This window comes from Apis cerana, linkage group LG7 (assembly GCF_029169275.1).
Source record: "Apis cerana isolate GH-2021 linkage group LG7, AcerK_1.0, whole genome shotgun sequence".
Taxonomy (NCBI): Eukaryota; Metazoa; Arthropoda; class Insecta; order Hymenoptera; family Apidae; genus Apis; species Apis cerana.
The window spans coordinates 13358621-13381565 of NC_083858.1; the positions used below are offsets into that span (position 1 = coordinate 13358621).

At 50.4% G+C, this 22945-nt stretch overlaps 2 protein-coding genes across 12 annotated transcripts in view; one reads left to right on the forward strand and one right to left on the reverse strand.

Moving 5' to 3' along the window:
- LOC107999327 (TSC22 domain family protein 1-like) overlaps positions 1–22945 on the reverse strand; it is a 266961-nt gene that overhangs the window by 86756 nt on the left and 157260 nt on the right. The window contains exon 1 of one of the 6 annotated variants that reach the window (XM_062077399.1): positions 13418–14373. The exons of the other annotated variants lie outside the window; for them this stretch is intronic. The gene's annotated coding sequence lies outside the window, so the exon portion shown is untranslated. Of the gene's footprint in view, positions 1–13417; positions 14374–22945 lie in introns of those variants that run through there. 6 annotated transcript variants of the gene reach the window in all.
- LOC108001543 (L-lactate dehydrogenase A chain-like) overlaps positions 1–22945 on the forward strand; it is a 116426-nt gene that overhangs the window by 80710 nt on the left and 12771 nt on the right. For 4 of the 6 annotated variants that reach the window (XM_062077402.1, XM_062077405.1, XM_062077401.1 and 1 more), the window contains exons 2-7: positions 17783–17962; positions 18027–18095; positions 18187–18333; positions 18398–18515; positions 20073–20190; positions 20256–20379. In XM_062077402.1, the coding sequence (XP_061933386.1) occupies positions 18033–18095; positions 18187–18333; positions 18398–18515; positions 20073–20190; positions 20256–20379 (570 nt within the window). In that variant the 5' untranslated portion in view covers positions 17783–17962; positions 18027–18032. The other 2 variants (XM_062077403.1, XM_017062579.3) reach the window with 2 other exon arrangements.

Sequence of the window (22945 nt, forward strand, 5' to 3'; positions counted from 1 at the left end):
TTATCGTCGCTCGATCGTTCGATAATTAATTATTAAATCGAGCGATGACTCGTGAATTTCGCGACAAAGGACGACGCTTGGTTTCAGGGTAGGAAATTTTCTCCCAAGGTCTTCCCTTCCACGAGCTACCTCTTCTACCTGCCACTCCATCCTTCGCCATACATGGCCTCTCCTTCTCCTCGTTCGACCTCCCATTGTACTACGTCGCCCGGTTATTTCCATCGTGAATCGTTACGACACCTCCTCTCTGCACCACGGTTTACGCTCCAAAATTAATTTGGAATTCGTCGGTGATATCGAGCCCATCCACAATTTTTCCCACCAATTAATTCGTCGAGCTACTTCTCCTCCCATCTATCCCTTCTCGAGATATACGTCTTTCGAAGCATTGAGAAATTCTTGCGAGCAGAATTATCACGATTCGCGATTATCCCCTCCGATCTTTTATTCGTTGTGCCGGTTAATTGGCATCCCACTTCTGGGCGGTTTGTGGCCGATAGACACGCGACGGAATCGACCAGAGAAAGAGAATCGTTTCGCTTCTTAGATTAGATCGTGTACGTATCCCTTCCGCGGTGACTCGTTATCCTGCCTCCATACCTTTTACACCACGACGAACGTACGTGCCGATTGCTGGATTAATTCGTAACAGCGTCGAGATTACCCTTCCCTGCTCCTATGCATCTTCCATTCCTCTAAAAAGAATCGAAAAACTCTAATTAATTAATTGAGTTAACGCGTAAAACGCGATTGTAAACGATCGAGAAACGATCGCCCATTGTGTCGCGATTGATTTTCGAACGCGAGTCCGGCCGAAGCTATATATAAGTTCCCTCGCGTCAATGGGTCGCCCGCTGCGCGACTGCGCCGCGTACAAATTGGATTACCGTGCGCGAAACGTTATTCGTGGCGGAGAGATAAGCGTGCCGTTCGTCCCGCAAAAAAGGGAGAACTGCTTTCGCGAATTCACGGTGGTCCGCGCTGTTGTCAGCGATCCAACAACTATTTCGCGTCGCTTGCCAATAGAAATAGCGTCGTTGTAATCGTTTCGCGTGGGCGGACCACGGTGTTTGTCGCTCATGATTGGCGCGTCAATTGCGAAAGGATACGGTTCTATCTCGCAATGAACTTTTCAATCGTCTTTTCTTAATTCGTTCAACTAATATCGGAGATCGTTTAAATATCTGCTCGGTGATCACGTACATTCCACGTCTTTCTCTGTTTAACTATTATTCGCTGTTCACGTGCGGTATTAAGAGGAATCACGGGTTAATAATCGTTAATTAATAGCTTGCTCGGTACTACGAGAGGCTCGTAAAGCGCCATTTTATATTATACGTAGAGAGTTAATTCGAACGCGTTCATTGGTTGAAGTTTTAAATCCTCTTTTTAAATGTTTTGAAATTACAAATTTACATCGTTCTTTTTCTTACTCGATCCTCAAAACTAATGTTAAAATTAATTGTATACACTTAACAAATTCTTTAATCTCTTACATTTATATTTATCAATCAATTTTAATCAATTATTGTATATTATAATATATGTATTTCCACATGTCTTCTTACATGTCTTTTTATCGTTACTTCGTTAAATTATTATTATTCAGGCCTACCGAATAATTTATATCGTCACATCCGTTCCTTCATACCATTTCCAATTCTCCAGTTCCAGTTCGTCAAATTGTTCCGCATTAATAGACGACTGAATAAACACGAATTATACGATCACGAACAAGTGAACAATTGTACTATCGGATTCTCGAGCGTTATAATTTCGAATCCGCGTTCCTTTCGCGCGCAGAGACAGAGAGAGAGAGAGGAGAATGGGCGCAGTTGGAGTCACGTTATACGGCACGTAATCGACACCATCTTCCGCGAGGTCGGCACGCGCACCGCCACGGCGTGAAAATACGCGAGGGTTTCGGTAGCCGGCGACTACGCGGCTTCCGTATCCCGTAAAGTTGGCGTGCCGCGGCAGCCAGTAATGTAACACCTCCTTCGCCGTCCTATGCCCCGGCCTGTTCCATCGTGGCGGGACATGCGTTATCCCATTCGGAAGCGATCGTCCGTAACCGAATCCACGCGAGATTCAAACGCGATGGAACGCGCCAAAGCAACGAACGGCTGCTTTACGCGCTTTCTACGTCTTCTCGTGGATTCGCCCTCTTTTCGAATTTACCAGATTGCAAAAATTCTACCGGCGATTTAGGATGAAGCGTTTCGAATCTCGATCGAGGAAATCGGCCTCGCGTTTTCTTATCGGGGCGATCGAATCCGTGTCTCGCCTTCTCCCCCGTCTCTTGTAACCGAACGCGACCGACTCGCAACAGGTTGGCAATAGCGGCTGCGTCGTAAATCTGAACGCGGGCGCAATCAAGATTCCCGGATAACGATTGAAAAATCGACGCGAGGAAAGGGGAGGGGAGGGGAGGCGGAATAAAATAATTACGATGTTTGGGGATGTGGAAAAAGCGACGGGGCTATTATCCTCGGTCGGGATCGTCCCTCCTCCTCCTCCTCTGGCTGGGCGACGGTGGTGGGTTGGTTTCGCGCGGGATCGGAGACGTATGGGCAAGGCGGCGGAGAGTTTCTTGCCGTCGGAGAGGTTTCACCATCGAGGGCGAAATAATGGGCATCCCGATCCGAGTAAAAGAGACAGCGGCGGTAAGTACGTACTCGTACGCGCTCCCAGCCAAGTGGAAGGCATCCACCGCTGGTGGAGGAGGAGGAGGAGGAGGACGAGAGGCCGAGCGTGCTCTACGGGTGCTCCTAACCCAGATGATATCGCGCCTAGATATACAACGCGGGATTTTATAGCGTATTACAGGACAGTATAAGGTATATAATGGCTTTATGCGTATACACCGGAGCTAAGTTACGACGGAAGGCCCGCTTTACGGCCTCGACCCGCCTTATTTTACGCGAGTCGACTTAGGGGGGGCTAAGGACGTGGCAGAAATCCGAGCATCCGAGAATCGTGGATTGAAACGCGGCGAATCTCGTCACAGTCCACTCTTTCCAAACATCCTCTTAAATCTCGAACAATTCTCGTTTCATCGACGAGCGAGAAAGAGAGTTTCCTCCTCGACTCCCGTTGATCGATGCCGGTCCCGCGCCTTATGAATGAGCTGCAACGGCGGTGTCGGGTTGCGAGGAGGTGTTCCGCCGCCGCGTGGACGTGTATTTACTACCCGCCAGGTTCTGCCGCTTAATTATAAAATAATTGTTATTTATCTTGGGCATTAACCGGATATCGAACGGCCTTATCCGAGGAGGAGTCGGTCGTCAGCCGGGTCGAGGATCCACGGCCGAGAGGACGGCGTCCATTTATCTAGGCACTCGATCGAGACGAATTAACCGCCCGGCACCCGCCGACGATCCGTTCGTCTCGTCCCTAGATCCACCCGTGTGCGCGATCGACGTCCACCGCTGGATCCAGATCTTATTCGTCGAGGAACGCGTGAGAATCGCCGCCTAGATCGAGCCGACCGAGCGGCTATTTCTTCAAAGAGAGCGCCCGATTCCAAGAGGACGTGGATGGAACGCGAGACGAGCAAGAAGAAATTCGAATTCTGACGTTTTTTATCCTTTCGATTCTTTCTTCGAGGAACGAACGAAAACGAAGTAGTTGTTTCGCGGCCCGAATTTTCACATTTCGTTCGTCCCCTCGTTCGAAACTCGCCATTGCACACGGCGCGCTCTCCTCCACCGTCCCCCCCCTTCGATCAGCCGCAAATCACTCGGCTGATACGGTCGCAAGTAAACTGAATTACGAGCGAGTGTCGCGTTTCTTTGTCATCCGCGCGGAAACGCGCGCACCGCGAGGAGGCAAGGCGAATCTAAACGACGATCAGGCACGCGCGTTCCACAGCGTGGACGTTCCGATATGTCGAGACGAGACCCCTCTCTCCCTAAAGAAGTCTACGATCAACAAGGAAGAACCGCGAAGAAGGAGAAGAAGAAGAAGGAGAAGAAGAAGAAGAAGAAGAAGAAAGACGAAGGATTCGAAGGGGCACGGGAGAGTCGTTCGAACGAGATCTCGAAGCCATCGGTCGAGCTAATTAATCCCCGAGCCGTCCGGCGCAAATGACAGCAACGATCGGATCAACCGGTAATATATTATCGCTCGTTTCACCGACTGCCGCCCCGATAGACGAACCAAATCGTCCCGCCTTCGTTTCGAGACGCGAAGAAAAAGCTTTGGCGGAGAGAGAGAGAGAGAGAGAGAGAGAGAGAGAGAGAGGATCGTCCGACCTCGGAAGGGAAGAAGAAGAGGCGAGCAGCGATAATTTATGATCGATCGCGCGACGATCGAGGGTAGCGTTTGGACAGAGCAGAGTTAAGGGTAGGCGAGATACGCGAGATTCGGAGGCCGCGAACGGATTCGAAATTGCGCGGGGACTCGTAAATAAAAGCGGTTTCGGGCGCGCGGCGAAAACGGGTTTACGAGGCAGGACGCGCTCTACCGGTCGCCGCTGGTCCTCCTCCCCTCTCTCTCCCTCTCTCGCCGTGCCTCCACTTCCCCTTCCATCTTCTATCGATCTCGGTATCTCGGTGGCAAAAACGGTTGGCCGCTCTACAAGGAGACGCATTACGGCCGCGTCGTTATAATTCGTCACTGTCGCGTAATGATCCGTGAATGCGCGCGCCCACTCTCCCCCTTTACTTCCCACCGCCTCTTCTCCGCCAAGGATCTCGTCTTCTCGAGAACGCGGCCTCGTGGCGGCGTGAAAGGATCGCCAACTCTCGCGATCAATAGTTCATTACGAGAAACAAAAATAAGCGCATCGACAATACCCGAGTACCCGAACAATCCACCTAACTCCTCTCCCTTTCTCGAGAGGAGGACGTAACGAGTTCGTTCGACGCGCGTGCGTGGAAGACGGAACGTTTCGAACGAGGAGGGGAAGCGTGCTCGCTCTCTCGTTCGAAGGAGAGAAGAAAAGGTTGACGGTGAAATATGTAGGAGGAGGAGAAGAGTGGGTTGCGCGAGCAACGAGGCCTATTCAAGGTTTGCATTAGGGCTATTATGACGGTGGTATCGAGGCTCTCCAGCGTGATTGGGTATTATCTATTCGTGCACGCGGTATCGTATTCGCGTTCGAGGCGATCAAGAGCGGCGGCGCGGTTCGAGTTTGAACATACGGGAGCGTGGTCACTCCCTCCCCCCCCGAGTTCGCTTCGCTACCGGACGGCACAATGAAGAGATCGTTCGACGCGTTCGAGTACACCTATCCCGCCGGGGGATACTCGTTGGAGGAGTAAAATCCTCGACCTTCGTGGCTGACGAGGGAAATCTCAATGTCCATTCTCTTCGACGCGTGATGCTTCACCGTTCAAGTGCATCTGTTCAAGGATGAATGGCGGTTGAAACCGCGTACACGGTTTAGCACGAGTCCCTCCGTGCCATTAACTTCGCGTATTAGTTAATATTTTATGGCAAGTTATTCTTGGAAACCTTTAGGGTTGTACGTTGAATGGTAAATAGTGTGGTAAAAGCAAATTGTTTCGTTTTGCTTTGTTCATTTGTCGAGAAGAAGAAAAGAATAAATATATAATTAAGATCGATCGTGGAAAAAGGATCGTATAATGGAGCCGGCTGAAATAAATTAACACGGGGCCAATAACGCGGATCCCGTGTTCTCGAGACGAGTCGAGAAAGAGAAAAGGAAAAAAGGAAGAGAGAGAAAAAAACTGATCTCGATTTATACCTCGCTAATGTATACATACGCACATATGTGTACATATATATACATATATATATATATAGAGAGAGAGAGAGGTGATGGTAAATCGTATCTATCTCCGAAAGATGGTTAATAAATAAATCGAAGCCGCATACATATGCAACGCTTCACCTTAAATCAAGACGGGAAGGAAAGAGAGAAGGAGCGTTCGTGTCCGTACCGTTAAAGGTTGAAACACTGTTTGCGAATCTTAATTAACCAAGTACCGACAAAAACGGCGAGTGCTTCTAATTAAGTGGGTCCTGGGCGTTGACGAGACTTAATTGATTCCACGAACCCCTCCATCGCCGGACCTGTCCCATATTCTCTTGCTCGTCAACTTCCTCGAAAACCCGCTCTCTGATCAACCGCGCCATTCCGTCTAACACGAGTATCGAACGCGCTTCTTCCTTACGTAACAACCTTTCTTCGCGCAAATCAGATCGCCTCGATGCTATTACGCAAATCCGATATGTACTTTCGTCGGGGGAGAAAAATTAGCGATTCATCTCGTTCGAGTACGTGCAACTTGGAAAATTTCTTTCACAATTTCCTCATTCCGATTCGCGTCCGATTCTCCCTCCTCCTCGTCCCCGTGCGCGCGCGAATAGATATGTTTTTAATTTTTTCGAAGGAGTCTCGTTACGCACGAAGTACGATTCACTGTGACTGTGAAGAAAGGAAATTTTACACGTATCAATCTGATAATTAATACACGGGAGAAGGATACACGAGTCATTCCACCTTGCCGATTCCACCTGACCCGACTTTCTCCTCCCTTCCTCGTCGCGATTAAACGCGTTCCCGGAAGCCACATCGGATGATATTAATTAATTTCGCTTTTACGGCGCGCGCAACTCCCGTGCGATACCTGGCTCGTGAGAAAAACTCGAGAGATGCGCGGTTGCCGAGGGGAAACGAGTATGAAGGAAAACGGAGGGGACGCGTTCGGACGAGGTTCGGTTTCGGTGTTTCGGTGGCTACTGGAAGGGTGGCCAGCTAAGATCGGGATCGATGATCTCTGCGCCACCACTCTTTCCTGTTCGGTCAACCCTAGGGTGGTCAGATGCGTTTCGTTCGTTTGATTTACATTTTTACCTTTTTGTTCTTCTTCTTTTTTTTTTTTTTCTAGAATTATCGCGAAATCTTTCGTTCATTTTATTTCGTTTTCGGAAGGTTGTGTGGGATGTTTCCGCCCGATAATTTATTCTCCTTTAACGTTTCTTTAACGTTTCGTGGTTAAAAAGCTTTGGTAGACGAGAGTTTCGTAGAGGCCATATTTTCATTACAGCAATTATTATTATACGTTTACCGGGGAAATTATACAAGTAATTTCTGTATGATGCAGAATAATTTGCCGTAAAAGAGAATCATAAGGAAACGATGGATGGTAATGCAAGCGCAAAGTAATTCTATGATTAGTATCGTTCGTTTTTCTCAACAAACTCGTCTTTCTAACGAACAGAGATACCTCTCCCTCCCCCCTCCCTCCCCCTCCTTGACTTGGACGATTTTTACGCGTCTCGTTAACAGCGTCTCGTTTCCGGAAGAGCAATTATATATTTACACGAACGTTGCTCTCTCACGCCAAGCCGTTTGTCACCGGAGGAATTTCACTCGAGGTTTCGTAGTTAGATAGGTCGCAGCTGCGTGTGTATACTGTTTCCCAACGGGATTTCGATACGTATGGGAACGCGTGGTGACACGCGAGCGGTCGAAAAATCGCATTCCGTAAAAAAGAGGTGTGCGTGCGTGCGTGCGTACAATTGCGAAACGAGGGAAAGGAGATTCCATCGTTCGAGTTTCGTGTTTTCCAAGTTCCAAGATAGGATCGCGAAAAAGGTGGCGGATCGATCGAATTTCGATTCGAAGTAATTTCGTCCTCTCTCTGTCTCGACTCCTCCTCTCCATTCCGTATAAATAAATTTAAAGAGAACCGGGCCGTGTTTCACGGGCGCGGGACGTTGTCGTTTATCGAGACGACAAGACTCGCTTTGCATCTATCGTACCGAAGAACGTGGCCGTGGTTGATCGAGGAATTCCAGGGATTCCCATGTTGGGCTGCAGGTGCGCGCTCCCCGTGTCTCCTCTCTCTACGTACGTAGAGAAACGCGCGAGCTCGAGCGCCATTCTCTCTCTCTCTCTCGCTGGTTGGCGATCATTGCGTGCTCGAGAAGCCCTACGCCTCCTCTTCCTCTCCTCGCGAGCGAGCGAGGACGGACTTTGTAGTTACTTTCGTCCAAGGGGGGAGAGGAGGAAAGAAAAAAAGGAGGGACGAGCGTCTACATATTTCGAAAATGTCGTTGCTCGGCTCGGTATAGAGATTCCCCTAGGTGGACGGAGCCGCCGACTCTCCGAGCAAAGGAGATCCTCGACCAAATAAACGAGCATGGTTTTATGAGTTATCCGCGGACCGAGACTCGTTCGTCGCGAGAAACATCGTTCCACTCGTCCGCTTATATTTTCCCTCTCTTCTTCCCCCTCCCTCCTCCTATTCGACAGCTGCGATATTCCTATTTTGCCCGGCCTCGATTTCGTTATTCTCGAATCGAAATTGTAGGGGGGAGAGGGAAGGAAAAGAAGGTAATTAATCGCGCGCGACGCGAAATAACGATTATTAGCGCGTTCGTTCCATCGGGTGTTTACATCGATTTCCGTAGACGCGGTGGGAATAGAATCGCGATTATGGATGGACGGGTACGGCGACGCAAGCCACCTTTGGCACCGTAATTGTTATTACCATTGGTCCCTAGCGTAAAATCGAATAACGGACACCGCCATAAACGTCCGATAACTCACGGGTCGCTATCATGGGAACACGGCTACAAGAAGCCATACACGTCGTCATAATTAAAATCGACTTCGATTACTCTAACCCGTTGGAATTCTCCTATGAATCGCCGAGCATAAATTTTAATTGGTTTTCGGTAACCATTTAACACCGTTTCATTTACTCGTTACCTCGATCCAGCCGGCTTTGCGTAGCCTTAACTCTTCACTTCCAATACGCGCGTTATGGATCGGTTTCGATACGTGTAAAATAAATCCCTCCCCTATTTTTGCAAGCGTTCGCGCGATTTGAGTTCTAAGTTTTCGAACCTTCGATTGACGGAAAGAGAGAGAGAGAGAGGGAGGGAGAGAGAGAGAATGGAAAAAAGTCAACGAAACGTTTTTGAACGCGATTAAACGAAATTTGCGACGGTCGGTCGTTGGAGAATAAAGTTACGAAGAATGGGTGTTTAGAAAAAGGAAAGAAAGAAAGAAAGAAAGAAAAAAAGAAATCGAAGCAAGAGGCAAGAAGCATTGAAACAGGGACTCGATCGATCCTTTCATAGGGGTCAATGTATTCATCGATGAAGGGAACCTGCAATATATTTACTGGTACTTGGCGCAAGTTTATACGCGTCGGTATGTAGCCGACTCGTGGCTCAAAATAGATGCTAACCGATTGTCGTCGATCGGTGTGAAATCGAATTAGTCAGGTACAAATTAGATATATCCAGCTTGAGATGAGATCCAGGAATGTTAAATCCAATCCGTGTAAATGCGCAATATATTTTTCCTATTTTTAATCCTTTCCTTTTTTCTCTTTTTTTTTTTTTCTTCTTTTTTTTTTTCGTTTCTTTTCCTTTCCTTTTTTCGCGCTTGCTCTTACGTCACGAATATTCTCTACCGACATAAATAACGAAAAGCATTATCGATCCTCTTTTTTCGATTCTTTAAGTGCCAATCATCTCATCATTGTTTTAAAATTTCCACTTAAAATAACGACTCGTCTCCTCCATCACACGCGCCTGTGTATACCCGCGCATAAAGATCCCACTTGGAGCGATATTAAAAAATAATAATAATGGAGAATAAGCCAAGTAACGGTACGGGGGAATTTTTGAAACGATCCAACGAGGCGAGCGCGACAAGTGGCGCGGGGATAATCGTGGGATAAATAAGGTTTAATGGGAAGCGATAAAGCGGTGGCGAGAAAGGACGGTGGATCGGGTGCGGGGGGACGTAAAACGCGGTCGAAACTCGGCGATATCGCGAGGCCCCCCTCCCTGGTCACGCCCTTTCGCGCAAGATGTTTGCAAATCTCGCCGATGTGGCTCTGTTCACGGCGCTATAAACGTCCCGGTCAACGCGGGCTATATTTCTCCGGACAAATGGTGGCTGAGAAAAAAACGCTCGTATTTAAGTTCCCGTATTGTTTCTCATCCCGCTCGCTCCCCGCGCATTCCACGCCCAGTACGCTAATTTCTTCGATTTCTTCCCCGTAGTTTACGGCCCCCCCCTAAATAAATTTGAATCGCGCGCAACTCGAAAGGGGCCTCGAAGGAGGGATCATTCCCCTTCGGTCGAGAATAAAACTCGCCTTCCACTCGTTTTCTCTCCGCGAAATTCTGGAAATTCCGTTTCGAACGATACCTGCTCGAATCGAGGTTTCTCGGAGGGGGGGATGGAAATAGATCGAAAGAATATGGAAAAAATAAAAATAATCGAGGGGGAAGGAATTTCTATTCGCGAAGGATAATCGTGTTGGAGCATTTTTCGAATGGCGTTATATAGAAAAAACGATTCTTACGACACGCGTTTGACCTTGGTGGACAGCAGTTACGTTGAAATTATTTAATGAAACGATGCCTCTTAGCGGCATACCCGTTATCTTTTTAACGAAGCAGCAGTCCCGATACAAGGGAATAGAAAAATATTCGAGACAAACGTAGTAATTTTAATTTTCATATTATATAGGAATATATTACAAAAACCTATCAATGCGTTCCCCTCACAGTTCACAGTAATATAATTAAAGAGGCTATAAAAAGATTACAAAATAACGCACACGTAACACGTAATATTCAGCGGGACGTGTGTACGCGATGCGAGGTCGAAAGGGTTAAATAAGCCACTCGACTCATCTGCGTGAACGGCGACGAAAAGATCGAAATTGCACGGTGGATGACCGAGGACGAAATCCGCGAGGAATTAGCCGGCGGCAGCCAGAGGACGAAACGTTGACGGGCGGTAAAGGTGGTAAAGGGCGCCGTTCGGCATTAAATGTCAGTCAGCCGCATCGTAAAGCAAAACTGCAGCGCATCCAGTCAATGGACCCGAGTGTCCACCATCTTACCATCGCTGTTTCAACACTCGTTATTGCCTTCCGCGCGATATCACGGAGACGAAAGGCGAATAAAAGAGAGAACGGACTGCCGTGAAATGAAAATTTTCTCGAATGGAGAGAGAGAGAAGGAGAGAGGGAGGGAGAGGGAAAGAGGATTCTTACGGGATGAAATTTCGCGCTTGCGCGCGGAGAACGAAAGAAGTAGGAAGTCATCACGCTGCCGCTTGTACCGTTTCGAAAATTCTCCGATCACCGATGACCCTCGTTTATTACGAGGTAATAAAAATTGGATAAAAAGTGTCCAAAGCGGCGAAGGAACGCGAGAGCGAAAAGGGAAAGGAATCGACTACCCATCTTCTATCCGTCGATTACAATTTCGTTTCCTCGTCTCGTATCGTCGGGACACGTTCACGTACACCGATCATTTCGCCTCGTTACGCATCGCGGTCACGCCTCCGTCCCCCTTATCGCCGATTCATCTTCGAAAACGACGGTTGCGAGAGCAGAACGATACGCACTGCTCCGGCCAGGAGTAGTTCGGATCGCTGACCGAGAGAACGCAAACACACGGATCTGCTCTCCGTTACGCAACGAGGCGAACAGACGTCCCCTCCGTTTTATCGAGATGCTTCCATACCCTCAACTTTGTTGCAACCCCTCCCCCCTTTTCTAAATCACACGACCCGACTCCCTCGACCGTTTCCCGTACGATACTCGCGCCACGATAGAGCACGGTTGGGCAAAAGAAGAAGAAGAAGAAGAGGAGGAAGACGATGACCGGGGGCATGGTTGGAGCGCGTGCATCATCGATGATCCAGGACGGGGAGGATCGGATAGGATCTCGTAACGGCGCGAGGGTGTGTCGGAAATGGGATCGAAGGGGGTCGTCGGCACCCAGCGTTGTCGAGAATCGCTGGTCATCGTCGGGAAGAAGTCGCCCCGTTACGAGTGCCCTCGAGCTTCGTACGCCTCGATGGGGCTCGAGAGACGAGGAACGGGAGCGATTTCGGTGAGTCACCGACGAGAATACGTTTCCTCAGCGCAAGGACATCGAAGGAAAAATACGGAGAAGCGTTTGGTACGCGACCGCCGAAAGTAACGGATCCCGATTATGCACGATCGATCCACGTTCCGCGCCAAATGCCCGCATCATCGAGCGTGACGGATCTCTCGGAGCGAGGAAGAAGAGGAGAGGCGTCGCCGAGTAAAATTCGCCAGGCTTCAACGAGATCCTTTTTTTTCTCCCCCCGTTTCATCGCTCGATCCATTTGGCGGTTAAAAATGAAGACATTCGGACGGAGATATGATTCCATATAAATCATCCGGCCGAGAAAGGAAGAAAGAGAAAGAGAGTTCTACCCGAGCGCGCGAACTTGTCTCTCCCTTTTCTTCTAACCTTCCTTCTTTTTTCTCGCTTCTCAAAGCGAGAGTCGGCTCGTGACCGGCGCTCGTCCCGGTGGCAAAAGGATTCATTTGTTTTATCTCGCCCATTTCAATTAATATTTATCGTTTGTTTGCTCGGCCAGGCCTCCGTTGCGTCGCACGGAACACTGCTATTCGTTATCGTTGCCTGTGTCCCGCGGCACTCCGTCTTCCTCCCCGCTTCGTTCAGACGAGTCGAGGGAACGCATCTTCCGTTTCAGACCGACGATTCTCGCCATTGTACTTGGTCGATCAAAAGTTATGGATACGGAGCGTTCGCTTCGAACGACGTCCCCTCCGCACGAGGAGGCTATCGAACATCGTCCAGGATGATTTCGCGGCAACCTCCTCGCGAGTTTCCTCTTCCGCAAACCCCTTCCAACCACGGGAAGCCCACCTTTTACACCTGGACGTATATCTGCCGCGATCTGTGTACGCCGTTCGCGGTACACGCCGAAGCTCGTGAAATAAATCAGCTATGATAGAGCGGCCGCTCGTTCGCTCTCGAGCAACGGATGTGTGGACGAGGCTTCGAGAACGGAAGGAGATCGCGCGCAATTTTTCTCCCGATAGGAAGACGACGGCAAGGATGGGGGGCGTTGCTAAACTCTATACGGCGGGATTCGAAGGCGTTGATCGGAAATTGAACGTAGCGAGGGCTCGTTTCGCAAACGGCCTTGACATGGAAAGCTCGAGAGTTAATTGGTTTATACTCTTGCGTTTACGAACGATACGGTCGAAAAACACGGGGAAGTGTTTCACTTTAACCGGGAAAGAGAGGTGGTCGAGAGACGGAGTAAATAAAGGAAAGGTAAAGTTGGGGCAGAGAAAGAAAGGGAGAAACGCGGAGCGCGATGTCGGGTCATTCGAGGAGGCGATTTGATATAAATCGAGAAGACGAATGGCGCGCACGGCCTCCTCGACTCTGTGTATCCTTGGGCGTACATGTATTTAAACAGGCGTTTAACATAATTCATCTCTCTCTCTCTTTCCCTTCTACGTCTCGATTCTTCTTCAACCCCTTTTCGTGCCTCCTCCTCCCTTTGTGACCGATCTCGACCGATTCGAGCCGTTCCAATTTCGACGCGAGCATATTCGTTACGCGAGCGAAACGTAGGACGTAAACGGAAGGAATCGAAAGAAGAAACACGTACCTGCTTCCTTCCTGATGGTAATTTATACGAGCGTTAGAAGTCCATCGAGTTTTCCATTCGGATATTCTCGTCACTTTCCCAATCCATGTGTCGGATCGTGGAATAAATTCGATGGAACGATATCCAAGTACATCCATTCTCGTTGGCTGGAAAGGTGTCGGTAATTGCGCGCGAAAGCACCGTAAACGCGAATCGAACGAGAGTACGATGTTACGCGCGGTTAATCGTCGCTGTTATTGCCGCTCGTATCCGTATACGGGGGAAGCGTGACTCGGGACGCGAGTCGAGGCAGACTGAAACGATAACACGAGCCGTTATCATCGATACGAGACGCGGGGAAGGAGAGAGAGTCGAATCTCGTTCCCAATGTTGTCATCGTTCGCCGTCCGCCTTTGTTATTAAACGCAGAAGCTCGTAAAGAGCGAGCACGGGCCGCGTCGGGGCAAAGGCGCATAATGCGAGCCTCCACGTAATTACCGCGGGGAAGCTTTATGGCGGCGCGTTCGCCGAGTATTAATTTTCTTTCGCGCCCTGCTCGCGCGAAGAAGCGATACGAACGAGCAAGGGGAAAAAGGAAGGAAGAGGAGAGAAGAAGAAGATCCGAGCGAGCGCGGCCAATGCGATTTTATCGACTCTTCTCCGTACACATACACGCCTTTCTTTTCCCTTTTGCGCGACCGTCCTTCGCCTCTCACCTACGCGCGCTTCCCACAGTCTTCTCGCTTTCGATCGTCCAATTTCGCCGTGTCCTCGAATATCGATTGTCGCCGGGAAACACTCGATTTCGTCCTATTTCCCCCGTGAGAAACCTCCGTTTACTCGGACAAAGTATTTTCAGTAACAGAGACGGAGGAGTGAGCGAGATCAGGAAGGTTTCTCGACGGTTGATCGTCGAGCTCGAAATCGGGTGATCGGATCCAACGGCGAAGGGGGGACAGCTGGGCCGTCTAAGCGTCGTTTAGAAACACCTGCCATCTCCCCCGAGAGCCCCGTGCCTCTCCGTGTCACGTTTTCAGGTGGAAACCGGTAGCAAGAGCGGTAATCGACGTTGCCCCTATTTATTCGTCCATTTATAACGCCGCTGCTTCCATCCGCTTGCTTCGTCTATTCCTCGACGCGCGGCTATCCCGATAAATAACGAGACTTGTTATCGCCTCCTCTCTGTTTGCCTTTCCCATTGTATCGCGACGCGCCGCTTACACGCTTCCCCACGTTTCACGAGAACGGCAACCGTGACCGTGCAATTACTCGTGGAAATAAATTCATCCTGCTTAGCCGCGACGCGGACATAATCGGAGGATAAGAGAAACGGGAGTCGCTCGTTAGCGACCGTTTCGAAAATCTTCCCTTGCTCGTTCGAGTGGAGAGGCGTCGAGACGCCCGGCTGGAGGCTTCGTCATCGTCGAGGAGCCGACGCCCGGAGCGCGGGCCCTGCCATTAATAACTCGGTTCGCCGAGAGGAAGAGAGGGCGGTCGTCGCCTCGTGGTTTCGGCGTACGCGTCCGACAGGGCGGGACGCACGAGCATAAACAATTGCGCATCGGCCTCGCCCCCTCCCGATACGGCGTAACGAAACGAGAGAGGTCTCTGCTCGCCGCCCACCTCAACCTCCCTTCGTTTCGCTCGCCGTCTCGAGAAGAGGCGCCCCGGGGGAGGGGACAGCGATAATCGAAACGAACCCCCCTTTTCCTCGTCGTCGATCGTCCGGCCAGATTTTTTTAGCAAAGCCGATAAACGGCGCGGTCATCGAGATGTCGAAGGCCGTTTTCTCTTGGAGAGGGAAGGAAGGGAGCGATCGACGGGGGAAAAGAAAGGCGATCGCGTAAGCGGCACGAGGTTCGAGTTTGGTCGCTTATTTGGCATCGGTCGGATCGGCCACCTAAAATAGAGGTACCGATTTTAATTGGAATAGGGTGGACCGGGCGCAAAAAAGCACGCCGCGTTCCTTGCCTCGTTCTTGCCCCGACTCGACCGAATCGCTCGCTAATTTATTAGGCCGCGTTACCGCGGTCGAGTGGCCGTGGACGGCTCGAATTAAATTCGTATTTGGCCGCGCACCGGCCAAATTAGACCGGACGGAGATAAATCCGCGGCTCGGATCTCTCGGTTCGAAAGCGTGGAGGAGCAGCGCGGAGGGGAAGCGGAGAGGGTGGCGTTAAATTGAGACATCGGGCGATGGCCGCGGTGTGGAAAGAAGATGGTATCGATGATTAATGCGCGCGGGGATCGGTAAAAAGCGCGCAATTACATCGCGCAACGCTTAATGACTCGATAAGTGGTATCGCGGAACTGTGCGCAACGCGGGATTATACATGCAGCCCGTAATAACTGCAATTTCATCCGGTCTCGATCTCCGTTCGTCCATCGTTTCGAGGGAGTCGCGTCGGGGGGAAAGAAAAAAATCGTACCTCACTCGAGGCGCAAAAAGAACGGGGAGGGAGCGCGCGGAGAGACACGAAAGGGAGAGACAGAGAGAGAGATGGGACCCTCGCTCGAGAAGAAGACTTTCCTCGAGCCCTGGATTAATACCGCGGTGGTGAAAAGCGAAGAACACGCGGACGGAAGGAGAAGAAGAGAGAGAGAGAGAGAGGGAGAGGGAAGAAGCGGTGATCGTTCCTCTCCGGCAGGCCGGACAATAGGAGCGCCGCGAAGTGTAGCGGACAAACAAATAGCCAATTAAAATTCCGGTTGCACGGCGAACATACTTGTATCAGCTGCGGTACTACCAAGCATTGTGCACCGGAGGCATGCGGTGACTGGATCGGTTGACTGGGACCCGAAGATCGGTTGCTTACGACCAACCTTCGAGGACTATCTCTCGGACGCGACCCGTTTGCACCGAGAGAGAGGAGGAGACGTCGTTATCGATCGATCGCTGCTTTATCGCCTCTCCTCCCGCTGTCCCTCGTTTCCGCGACGATTAATTAAAAAAAAATCCACGCCATGATTAATCACAAATTATGCCCCCGCGTGTTTTTCCTTTTTCCTTTTATCCCTTCGAGAAAAGAGTAAAATAAATATTCGCGCTAGATTATCGCTCACTCCTAAGAAGTTCCGATTTCTCGTTCGTACGTCGATCGTTTCGTTAATCGGTATGCGGATGGTGATAAATGGAGCAGCGTGACGATAAGGATTTTACGCGATCGTTATTGTTACTCGATAAAATCGCGGGGATGATCAATCAAGGCGGGAAATTAATTATCTAGGAGCGGTCGTACTTGCCGCGCTCGTACAACTATAAACGCCGGCCTTTAAATCACTTCCTCGCCTTTCTGCGTTTCTGCCGTCCCTTTAGCGAGTAACGCGTTCGTGCGTCGATACGAGCGTTAGCAGCCTCCAAGTAATCTCGCGAAATTCGGTAAAAATCGATCGGGAATCGAGACGAATTATCGAATCGCGACGCTGGATGCGATCACGGACCCGTAATTGCACCGTTATTCCTACGTTATTGGCTCGTATATTATTTAACGCGATTCAATAGCTCGGAACCGGGGAACGGTTCGATGTTATCCGTTCGTCGTTAAGCCGCTATTCGCAATATCGATCGCCGCTGATGAATGACCGCATTTAAGCCCCCGTCATTTTTCCCGCCGATTATTAACGTTAAAATTGAACGCGTCCACAGCGCGTTAGTCCGGTAGCGACCACGTACGAAAAAAACCTACTTCTTTCTTTTATCCCCTTTTATCCTCCTTCTTTCTCGCCTGTCCCTTCCTCTTCCACTCGAGAGGATCGTCGAACGCGACCCCCCCTCCAACCTACTAGGCTTCGCGAGCGAACGGTAGGAGAAAGAGAGAGAGAGAGAGAGCGTAATTTATCGAAGGGATCGAGAGCAAACGAGACGAGGGTTCGAGCGCGCTCTTTGTTCGCATCGGGTTCGAACGCGAATTGCTCGCACGTGTAAACAGTTGGGTTACGCGAGAAACGTCCGACGGCGAACTATCTCGTCGCTTCGAGCGTTGCTGGCGCCGCGACGCGAGGAAAGGAAAAGAAAGGAAAGAAATTTTATTTAGGATCCGCCGATAACGAGATGGGGAGGGGAGGGGGAAGCGATTATCGACGGTGGAATAAAGACGGTGGAAGAGGACGGTAGTTCCGCGATCGACGCACGAAAATAACGTATTTTGCGGGGAGCGCGCGTGGGCATCGGCAGAAATATATGAACAATCCGGTGTGCGATGTACCTGCGCTCCCGGGGAGACTACCTGCGGCTAATTTACAGCGAGCCGCGCGGATAACTTCCGTCGTTATTCTCCGCTCCCCCTCTTCTTCCCCGTCTTCGAGTTTCTCGTTCGTAACGGGTATCGCGATTAGGCTGAAATACGCGGAGAATACGAGAGAAACTCGGCTGCGTTCGCTGCGTAGGTTGATCCGGATCTGCCGACCTTTCCCTCCCCTCCCCAGCCTACCTACGTCGTTTCGGCCACGAGAGCTCAAGGGACACCTCGACGACCACCTCGACGATCCGCAACCGAACAACGTGGATGGACGTAGCTGCCGGTTCGCCGCGTCTCTCCTTGCGTGAAATTGGCGGCGGTCCGATCGGTGAGTGCACGCGAGAACGGGAGAAGAATTAATCCGGCACGCGTTCGTACGTTTGTGCTTTCAGATCGAGATGGACGAGACGGAAGCGAAGGGCGAGCCTGAACCCGAAGTCAAATCCGTCGAATGCGACGATGTACGATGAGTTCTCGACGATAATTCGATACTTTTCCGCCCGCCTCGAAGGGGGAAACGGTTTAAAGGTATCCGATGTCTGACTCCAACAGGAGGATGCACCGATCACGACCACGACCAAGAACGCGTTGATAACGACCCAGTTGGATCCTTGCGACGTTTACCCGCATCGCGTCAAGGTGTCGATCGTCGGCGTAGGGAAGATCGGGATCGCCTGCGCCATCGCGATCCTGATGAGAGTTAGTATCGGCGCGGGTCGCGATGGCGCTCGATCCGAACCGTCTGATTCCCCGTGATCTTTAGAGGATGGCGAGCGAGGTCTGCCTGATCGACCACGACGCGAACAAGGCTTCCGCCGAGGCCGAGGATATCCAACACGTCGGCTTCTTTTTGGGATGTCCACTGGTAACTGGCACTTCAGGTACTCGACAACCGCGACTATGTATATACATTTCTATTTCGACTATTTTGACCTCGATGCTTTCGAACACGCAAGTTTTACGAAGTTTAAAACCCTCGACGATTCATTCCGCGTGGAAAGGTGGAAATGGAAAATCCGTGAGGGAAATTCGAAATTCCAGAAATGTTTCCGTCGACGCGCAACGGGTCGGAGACAACGGTCCCCCTTGCCGAAAGGGGAACGAAGGGAGGAGTGAATTTTTGGGACCGGCAGAGGTTTCGAGATCCTTCTCCGGTCCTGTCCTTTAATCTCGTCGCTCATCTACATCGTCTCACCGAGCGTTTCCCCGAGCTTTTCACCGCTCGACTCGTAAATTTCGTGCCACTCTCTTATTTATCTCGACCACGATCGACTCCACGATATATATATATATATATTTATTTTTCTTTCCTTTTCTTCTTCTTCTTCTTCTTCTTCTTTCGACTCCTTTCTTCTTTCGTACGAGGAACGTACTTACGAGAGAGAAGAATCCTCGTTACGTACCTCGGAATCCGAAACTTTCTTTCGAAGCTTTTAAAAGAATCGAACGTGTTTCCTTTCCTCGGCCGTAATCATCTTTGTTTTTTAATCCGCAACACTGCCTTTGATCTCGTCGGTGAGTAGCAATCGGAGTAGAACGGGAATAGAATCTCGCCTCTTTTACCGACTAATTTATCTCTCACGGCGATACGCTCGCAGAGAGGTGTTGCCTAAAATCGGTGCCTCTTATTTTCTCACGTCCCTGTTATCGGCGCATCTCTCGACAGACAAACAAGAAAGCCTCTCTCTCTCTCTCCTGCTTGGAAAGGAGAGGAGATTCGATTCGTAACGTTTCGTATTCAACCAGCTTCCGATGGCTTTATTACCGAACCACACGTTTTCCCAAAGATTTCCAGAAAGGGATACTTCTCCTTCCCTTTTCTCAGCTCGAACGTGATTCGCATAAACGTTCGTTCGAATTTACGAGATTTCTTCTTCTCCATTACACGGAATTACACGGATCGAAATATCGAGATTTAGAAGGCCGAGTCGTTTGGCAAATGTTTATATTAGCTGGATTTTCGGGGAGCGAGATTTCTCTCGGTCGAAAAACATGCGTGCTTATTTACGATTAAGAAGACGGTCGAATCGGCAGAGATCAGCACGGTGAAGGAATCGGCCGTGGTGATAATTTGCACGCCGGAGGCGCAGCCGGGCGAGAATCAAAACGTGAAGCACAATTTGAAAGTGTTCAAGAAGATCATACCGGCCATAGCGAGATTCGCCGCCAAATCGGTCCTGTTGATCGTGACGCGGCCGGCGGACGTGATGTCCTACATCGCGTGGAAATTATCGGGCTTCCCTTCGAACCGCGTGCTCGGCATCGGCACACTGATCGACTGCGCCAGGCTTCAAGATTTCGTTAGCAGACGATTGAACGTCGCGCGAAGCTCGGTCAGTTGCATGACGATCGGTTCTCAAGGAGACATGGCTGGTATTTCTCCTCCCCTTCCCACCCCTCCGACCGCTGCTATCATCCCTCCCTCCCCCCTTTTGCAGTTCCTCTCTGGTCCAGCATCTCTGTGGGCGGAATGAAACTTCGGGACATAAATTCGAGAATAGGGGAACAGGACGATCCCGAGAGGTGGTACGAAATCGAGGAGAACGTGAAGAGCGTGTGAGTGATCGTTGAACGGGAGGGGGGCGTTGAAGGGAAGAGATCTCATTTCGCGCTCGTTTCAGCGGGAAGGAACTCGAGGAGAAGAAAGGATCGTGTTGCTGGGGCGTCGCCATTTCCACCACGGAGATCGTCGATGCCATCGTTAGGAACACCAAAGTCGTGCTCCCCGCTTCAACGCACATTCTCGTAAGTGGAGAAACGGAGAAAAATCCCCCTTTCCCCTTCCTTTACCCCCTCCCTTCCTATCCTTGTTCCACAGAGTTGCGCCCACGGTACGGACAAGGACGTGTACATGTCCGTGCCCTGCGTGATCGGTCGCGAGGGTGTCTACTGCACCGTGCGGCAAAAATTAAGCGAGCAGGAGAAGGCCGCGGTGCAGACGTGCGCCGACAATATTCGAAACATTTTGCGGGAGTCCGGCATCCTTCAGGAGAACAACAACGAGACGGAGCCATGAGCGAGGAGAGAGGGGGGGAGGGAAGGGGCGCGCTAGCGGAAATTGCACGGCAATTTTAGAAGGCGTCTTGATCGATAACGAGCGCGCGCATCTGGCGACCGGTTCTTCTCTGTACACGCATATATCTTCCCCTATATGCTCGATCGGTGTATAATAAATGACAGTAGAGGAATCGACTTCCTGGAAAACTAATCGCGTCCCCCGCGCGTCCCAGCGATCGGCCGATCGCTCGTATCACGAGCCGTTCGTGGCGTCTGCCGACGGATGATCCGCGCGTCGATCACGCGATGCGATGCATCCTCGGCAAACGAAGATCGAGAACACGTTTCGAGCATGTTTCGTCACAGCCCGATTTATTGCGAATCGGCCGACGTTGCGTTGTTGTTACCTCGCGTTTTTCCTTTGATTCGTTCGAGAACCTCGCGCAGGTTTCCCCTTTTTCTAATCGGAAAAGAAGATGTCGCACGCGGTGGAGGATAGAAGAGCGAGAGAGGAAGGAAGGAAGTCGATATTGGCGGGCGATGTTCGGGGCAATTTGATATCGGTGCTGGATCTCGAATATCGTGCGAGCGGAAATTGAAATTGGCGCGTATCCCATCTGCGCCGATTCGACGGCTGTCCGTCGAATCGACGCGTGTTATCGGAATATCGGTATCGGGAAGGACGTGGAGAAACTTTTCGAAAATCGATATCTTTCGAATCTTTCAATTTTCAATCTCGATAGGATCGCGGACGAAACGTTTGACGAGCGGCCAACTTCGGGCGAAAGGATGAAGAACGTTTGACAGTCACTTTTGTTGTTTGATCTTGATGGAGACGAAATTTACAGAGTATTGTAGAGATATTCCAGATTTCTGATCTAATTTCTGTTTTCGACTCGATCGAATCCCCGGGATGTTACACCTGACTCGTGAGTATCGCGTTCGTTAGCCATGTCCGTGCCCAAAAAGAAGTTACTCGACACCGCCTGGAACACGACAACGTTTTTGCTCACCAAGCAGCCGGAAGATTTCGTGGATGGGCATCGCGTTAAAATCGTCATCGTCGGCAGCGGTTACACCGGCGTGGCCATCGGAATCGCAATCCTCTTCAAGGTTTGTTCCAAATTTTTACATCTCTCTAACCTGCGATTATTATTTCGCCTATTAATAAATTTTATTTTCCAAAAAAGAAACCGAATATTCCAGGAAATGAGATTTCGAACGCAGAGCGTTTCGAGACGGACGAAAAAAAAGGAAAAAGAAAAAGGGTTGAAAACTATACGAAACTCTCTCTCTATATATATATATGCGTAAAGAAAAATAAAAAATAAAAAAAAACCTTAGTTAGGAATAGTCGCGTTCGAAGTCTCGCCACTCTTGATCCACGGCTCTCGTTTATCCAAGGGAATCAGCCACTCGGCAGGCATAGCTGGTAGATGCACGCGTTTTCCCATTGGACGACAAAAGGACGAAAAGTCGAAGGAATGTGTGAAAGGATGCGTTTGCGTAGGAACGAGGGCTGAATGTAGGCTCGTTAGCGAGGATGAAAGAGGGATATTATGCAAATGATCGACGAAAGGGGGAGAGAGAGAGAGGGAGAGGAACGCGCTTCCTTTCGCTCGTTATCGGATCGTAACGCGAGCATTTACACGTAGGACGCCCCCGCAAGATGGCCGTGGCGCTGATTTATGCCAGTCACCAGGAGGAGAGGAATCGTTGAAATCCATACCCCGTCCTCGAGGACACCCAACCCTTATCGCGCTTGCTCATCCAAGGGAAGGGAGGAGGAGGAGGAGGGCGCACCTTCTCTTCTTTCGCGCGTAGACCTTGGCCGCTTTTGCCCACGGAAGCGGCTGTTTAAAACGAAATTGAAAAGGCCTCCCCTCCCTTTGTCGATGCGAATGCACCGGTGTCATTACGAATCGTTTCGCTGTTCCGCGGAGTGTAACGTTCTCGTGCTCTCTCTCGTTGCGCGTAACTAACCGGGACGCCCATTAAGAGGCAGCGTTGCGTTAACGGCAATTTTCTCCGGCTAATTTGCATTATTCGAATTATTCTCTAGCTCGTCTCTACTTTTTCCTCTCCGCTGTTTGATCGAAATCCTAAAAGATGGAATCGTGAATGGAAAGAGCAGAAGAAGGGGGGACGTGGAAGAATGTTTGGGGATGGGACGGTAAATCGGCGCGCTGGCCGCATTCCGGGGTAGGAGGTAACGAAGAACGTGGGCGAGTAATTCCAGGTTTCGGTTTCCGTGGATCGTTACGAGGGCAAACAACGAAGGCCGAGACGCGGACGCGAAGGGGCGGATCTCGAC